This window comes from Morone saxatilis, unplaced genomic scaffold (genome assembly GCF_004916995.1).
Source record: "Morone saxatilis isolate NCDOM2014 unplaced genomic scaffold, NCSU_SB_2.0 Contig24, whole genome shotgun sequence".
NCBI classification, from domain to species: Eukaryota; Metazoa; Chordata; class Actinopteri; family Moronidae; genus Morone; species Morone saxatilis.
In genome coordinates this window covers 17,392,593-17,399,287 of record NW_023339807.1, presented here as the reverse complement: position 1 = coordinate 17,399,287, position 6,695 = coordinate 17,392,593, and the positions used below count along the sequence as shown (strand labels likewise).

The 6,695-nt window shown below is 42.6% G+C and overlaps 1 protein-coding gene across 1 annotated transcript in view; it reads right to left on the bottom strand.

Moving 5' to 3' along the window:
• ddr1 (discoidin domain receptor tyrosine kinase 1) overlaps window positions 1-6,695 on the bottom strand; it is a gene marked incomplete in the record, with an annotated part of 38,865 nt that overhangs the window by 24,662 nt on the left and 7,508 nt on the right. The window contains 2 exon segments of the mRNA XM_035672576.1: window positions 425-527; window positions 2,527-2,684. Of these exon segments, the coding sequence (XP_035528469.1) occupies window positions 425-527; window positions 2,527-2,684 (261 nt within the window).

Here is a 6,695-nt window from a genome sequence, read left to right as displayed (position 1 = left end):
TTATTGATACCAATGCCATTATCGACTCTACTTATTAGCCCAATTCTTACACTGGCTTTCAGCAACAACACAAATGTTTTATTATCTCGGCGTCTGAACACAGTGCAGAAACAGAGTAGAGTTATAGTTGTTTGAGTTCCTTTGTCAAATGAAGCCACACTTACGGCCTTTTATTCCACTCTGCCATTCCTCATTGTGTTCTGTTAGAAAAACATGTTGTTGGACAAGTTGTATGATGCAACAGAGCAGACACCCATTAGTGATGCTGAGTGTGATCAGAAACAGTTAAAACTGCTTTTCAACCTGTTGTTAAGTTACTCTTTAAGCAGAGTTACAGTTTTTTGACTGTAACCACACAAAAACTATAGCAAAAGGCACTTGGTTATTATGGTTTCTACCCTGCACACACACACACATTTCCTACCTTCCATGTTTGGCTTCAGTGGAGTCTGACCAGGCGCTGGAGGCAGTGATGTCAGAGTCTGGGATGGTGCCATCCTCCATCCCCAGGGCGTAACGACACTGAGCTGTGAGGAAAAAGAGAAAGAGAGAGAGACATGAGCAATATTCTCATCTGTATGGAGCACATGTCCAGTGGAAACTTAATATTTCCATTAGAGTGTCAGCAGCCATCATTGGTCACGGAGCATAATGTTGTTATGTCATCTCTGGGAAAACTTCCGGACTTCATGCTTCATAACCCACACAGACAGAGAGAAGGAGAAAAAATGCCAAACTCTACAGTAAAATGTTCCTGTTCTCTTATTTGTTACAGAATCTCTCAGGGTAGTCTGTTTTGCATCACTCGTTCCTGCAAGTCATCAAAAAGTGACAGTCATTAAAATTCTGCATCTTTATTGTAACCAGTGGCCCCCTGTGAGACCTCTTGACCTGTCTTCTCTGAGACTACACCTTTCCTGTGCTATCCAGCACAGTCTCTGTTCCGGTTACCACTGCTTGGGGATTTGGAGGAAGAGAACAAAAGAGGGAAAGAAACGAAGGGCGAATGAAAGAACACAGACAGGTCTCAGATAGCTGTGCTGACTCCGCTCCAGCGACAGCGTTATCAAATGATCCAGATAGCATGGTCCCAGGCAGGGATTACCCAACGACCCAGCTATCCACTCTGAAGTCAGTCATGAGGAGGAGATGGTGGTGCAGGGGGGGAGTGAGAGGGTGAGGGTTTGGGTAGTGATAAAGTGGAAAGGGGTACTGACAGTGATATGGAGGGTGACAGAAAGAGGCGGGGGTGGGCGTCTAACTCAGTTTCTGTCATTGAGTCAGCGGACAGGAATGTTGGGCTGGATGACAAACCCTAAAAACCCCAACATGTCCTGCAGACACAGACAGAGACACACAGATAGACACACACAGACACACACACACACAGACACACACACACACAGAGTTCATCCACACCCTGCAGACAGGTGCCCATTTCATTACATCATCATCATCCTCCTCACACATCGCCAGTCATCTCCCCCATCTGCAATATTTTTTACCTCTCTCTGAGTCCTCTGCTTTCGCCTTCTCTTTTTGTTATTTTTCATAAAACTTTAGCCCACGCACTAAACCTTTTTGCTCACACTGTCTAGCTTGAAGACAAAGTGTGTGTGTCTGTGTTTGTGTGTTCTGCCTCAGTCTGTTCCGCCATCTCCAACTGTTTCCCTTACATCAATAAAGGGACAAATCTTAGATTATTTAATGCTGACATGATTAGTCAATAAATCAATTAGTAGTTCAACAACCCACAACAATTTTAAATGAATTATGCTACAAATGATTATGTTTACTATTGATTAATCGGACATGACTGATTGTTTCAGCTCTAATTAGGATAATCTATTAATAATTTAACTCATTTATCAAGCTAAATATTCTAAACATTCAATGGATGGAGTTTCTCACATACAAGAATTTGCTGGTTTGATGAATAGACAAAAATAATTAACATAATAATTCAACAACAATCAATACTTCTTCTTTGTCTTATTCACGGTGTAGCTGCTGCAGTCAGAAGGTCGACCGCGCTGCAAACAGTCTCCTCTGGTTACACCTGGTTGGCTCTCATTCACTAACCCCTCATGCGCTCCCTTCCCCGACATTTTGACTGACACTTTCATGAGCTGCCTGTGCATTAGCAGTCTTGACGAGCCGGGGGGGGGGGGACCGCCCAGCTACCTCATTCTCCTATTACACACGACTGGCTGGCAGACAGGGAGAGGACATAGGATAGCCTGTTGATAGCGGATGGAGAACGAGCCTTACTGATCTGAGAATGTGAGGAGAATGCCGGAGCAGCAGGACGGACGATGGCTGTGTCCGTGGACACAAGGAAGAGAGAGGAAGAAACAAGCATGTCTGAGTTTGTAGGAATGAAAAACAACCTTGTAATGTGGCAACTGCCAAACTGTTGATAAATGTGGCAGTTTTTGGGATGAGAGAAAACACAAAATTGAGGTAACAATTTACCAATCACCAATTTAGATTCTCTTTGTTGCATGCGTGTATATGACATCCTACCTGGGTTAAAGTGCCACTCATGGTCCACTGAAGACGACACCAGCACTACAAGGACTGTGAGCACAGTGACAGGAAACAGCCGCAGGATTGGCGAGGCCATGACAGCAGTAACACACCTGGTTACCTGTCCGGAGACACACTGATGACCACAGGCATACCTGTCGCAGAAAAAGACATGTATTTATTTTTTAAAGCTTTTTTGGGCATTGTATGCTTTATTAGACAGGCTTGAACAGCTTGGAGAGGGTGGACAGGAAAGGCCAGGGGAGAGAAGAGTGGATGACATGCAGCAAATGAAATGAAACACGCGGTCACTGCGATTAACGGACTCTGCTCTTGATATATTGGGGCGCAATGTTCTTACCAGGTGAGCTACCAGGACGCCCAAGAAAAACAGATATTTACAGCTACATCCACTTCAGGTTTTGGGGTTGAATCCGCACAAATCACATGAACACAAATGATTTTTGTTTATTTTCGCCGCCCACATATTTATATTATATATACACAATTATTATTACAACACATATACACACACACATATTATACTATATTACACACACACAGCTACAGCCTCAGGCTGCTGGGTTCACAGGGCCCTCACCATCTCCATCGCATAACTCAACTCCGCAATCAAATCCTCTTATTCCGAAGCACAGAGCATGGTCTCACACTCATTTGTTCTTCAACATTATATGCATGGCCGGAGCTCAGCAATGGGCCTCAGAGGAGCAAGGCACAAAGCACATTACAACAAAGGGGCCACTTTTCACACGATAATTTGTTTTCTCTGGGCAGCAGAATGCAGGTGATTACAATATACTTTGCCTGGCCTTTAGAAAAGGGTACAAACAGCTTGGTAATTGAGCGGGATGGTATATAATTAGCCGGTCCCATTACTCCAGGGAGTATTTTATTCTCTTCTGTATTTGAAATGCCCAAAATTTCTCCAAATTTAACTAATTTTCAAAGGCCTACTTTCCCGTTAATAGGAATAAAGTGTATTTTGGAGCAACCCGGTGGAGGATGCTCTGGGTTTGGGAATAAGCCTAACAAACATATGGAAACTGTTAAATGGAGTGAAGAAATGGCAAGGCCAATTTGCTGAGGGAGGAGAACAGAATGGCTTACAGATGTCGTTAGGTATTTGGACGGTAATGGGGACAACAACATTAGTTAGGCTTAACGTACAAAGCAACATTTGCTTATAACACCACATCATAGACATTTTGCATGTGTTGTTGAGTCACTTAAAAGATCCTTGAGAGCATAAAACTTACAAAACACCTACACTCCTACACCTACAACTTGCCACTTTATTGGATACATCTTGCAAAACTCCTGCAGTCTAGTACAACAGCCTTGCAGTACAACATCTTTATGAAGGTTTTACTGTTAAGATTAAGAGCGGTGTTGATTCAACTAAATAATCATTATGGACTGTGTGGTCCTGTTGAATTATGTGATATACAGATGACGAAACGACAAACTAAAGCCTTGAAAATGATCATTCAGTTGAATCAACACCTCTCAAAAGTTTCAACAGAAACTGAACAATATAACCTACATGAAGGTAGGATTTACAGTAAGGCTGCTGTATTAGACTGTATCAGTTTCAGCAAGGTGTAGCTAACAAACTGAGTGCAGATCTACAATATCTTCAAAATGACAGTACTCAGTGCTTTCTTCTTTAAAAAAAACTTTTGTGCTTTTTGTCCAACACAAACACAATTTTACCAAATGAATATTTGATTCATACAGAAAAAATAAGCCCATTTCATTTCTCAATCCCTTGTGCATATTTTATTTTTGAACGTGTTTGAGGAAGACTTCCAGTGGTGAAACAAGAGGGAGGACAGAAACTATGATAAGTGGAAGTCTGAAGTGGGAGTGACAGCTGGGAGAGACAGAGGGGCCAGGCTGTCTTCCCTGTAGACCCTCTGTGTTTCGGCTTCATCTCTGACTAGAGACTGGGACAGGCTGACAGCTGACACACAGCTGTAGTGACAGAAAATTGGAATGGGGAGTCGTCAAAGGGGGAATGTATGGAAACAGAGTGAATAGTAGAGTAGAGTTAGCTCAGGCACAACAGGGCGGAGACGATGGAACAAGCGCAGCGATGACATGGGTACATGTGTGTTTGGGAGGAGGGGGAAGGTGGTGTAGAGAGGGTGACTTATGGCCTTGTGGTGCGTGTATGCATGGGTGCGTGGGGCGTGTATGTGGGCATAGAGGAGATCTCAGGGATAGCCAGCCAATGCAGCTGTCCTGAATGGGAGACACAATGCAACCGATACATGCTGCATGTGTTCCAAGTTGGGGGGGGGGGGAATATGGTGAGAGAAAGACAGACATCTTTTTCTTTTCTTCACAGAAAAACAGCCAAGTTGTCCAAATGAGTAAGTATGTGTGGGAATATGCCAGCTGATAAAATGTTGAAATATGGGGCTTACTGGACTAAGCTGCACGTGCAAAATCGGAGCCAATGACTGGCAAAAAATCCAGGGCAATCACCATAACAACCAATGTCAACAAACATTATCCTCCACAGTGTCTCATCACTGTTTTTGTCACAGTCACACACACACACACCACAGAGAGACAAAGACATTATAAAGAAGAGAATAAAACAAGTCGGACCAATGTTTTGGCAAGGAGGAACAAAAGTGGCCACATCCATCTGAGAACATTGTTGTTGGAAAAGTCAAGTGGTGTTGAACAGCTGTGGTTAGTGCTCAGAGAGAGGAGAGAAGAGCCCGCTGTGTTCTGGAGGAGGCAGCACAGTGTGGAGTCCAATCTACACTCTCACATTTTGTCTCGGCTAATCCATAAGAAGGACTAATGAATACTTATGAGCAGCTGCTGTTTCCATCCCGCACCACAAAACACAACTGACAAGAGAGCGACGGAGTCAAGTGCAGGGAGACACGCAAAACTTTTTTAGTTAGCAGCCATTGCATCATTAAAGATAGTTTGCCAGAGCCTCTATAATTAGATTGCTTCAGAAAACTGGCAGCACTGCCTTGGCACTGGTTAGCGTCTTTTCTAGAGAGCCCCTCATGTTGGAACCAAATGTTTGCATTCGTTGTTCTTTCCAGTTGTATAATAAAGCATGTCAGGTGGTCTTGCATGTTTTAGCCCATTAACTGCTGAGGATTAAAAGAATATATATCATGCCTTACTGGCTTTTTTCCTAGATTCCAGGCCGCCAAGTCTGTGTCAGTACATAAAAATCAACATGCAGAGACCTGAATCCTAAGAGAGGTAATCAATCACAGTCAATATTTAGTTCACATTTTCTTACAGTTACATAATCAACATCTGAGACTCAAGAAAGCAACATGTAAAAAAAAAAAAAAAAAACCAGAAACCTCATTATTTACAATATGTGTTTTTCCCAATGAATGTGGTTTTTTTTTTTTATTCCATTTTGATTTTGCAACAACTCATTTGAATGTTATGATTCTTAGCAGCCCAATGTACTAATGTTAGTTGAGAGTTGTTGGAGAAGCATCTAGCTATAAAACTCTAGGCAGTCGCTGTCAATATCTATCAGTCAGTCCTTTATCCAGACTGAAATATCTAAATACATAGTAGTTCAGACATATGTATCCCCCAGAGGATGAATCATACCTAGAAGGTATCTGGTGAATTACTGCAACATCTACTAGAATGATTGGCACAAATAACCACCAATTTCCTCTGGCACAACCATGAAGTTGGAAGATGGTGGTTTTAATGAACCGTCATGAAATTTGGTACATTCATGCCCCAGCAGGAGATCACTTAACCTTCCCTCTAGCACCACCATCATTCCTCATGCTCAAACCTAACCAATCAAACCAATGATGGCAATGAGTACTAGCCAATCAGAGGCAGAGGGGGCGGGTCATGACTTCACCACCATAGGGGGAAAAAAACCTGACAGAGCCACTATCAGACTTAGTTAAAACATACCCTGCTCTAATCTGCATTATGTGATCATAAATTAACGCTGCCAAAAAAAATACTGATTCCTACTGATGTTTACTATGATGGATTACCTATTATAAGCACGTTATCTACAAGTTCTTAAATCAACTGTTACATAAAAGATTACTAAATGTGGGCGCCCGGTTAGCTCAGTGGGTAGAGCTGGCGACCCATTTACCAAAGCTGAGTCCTTGCTG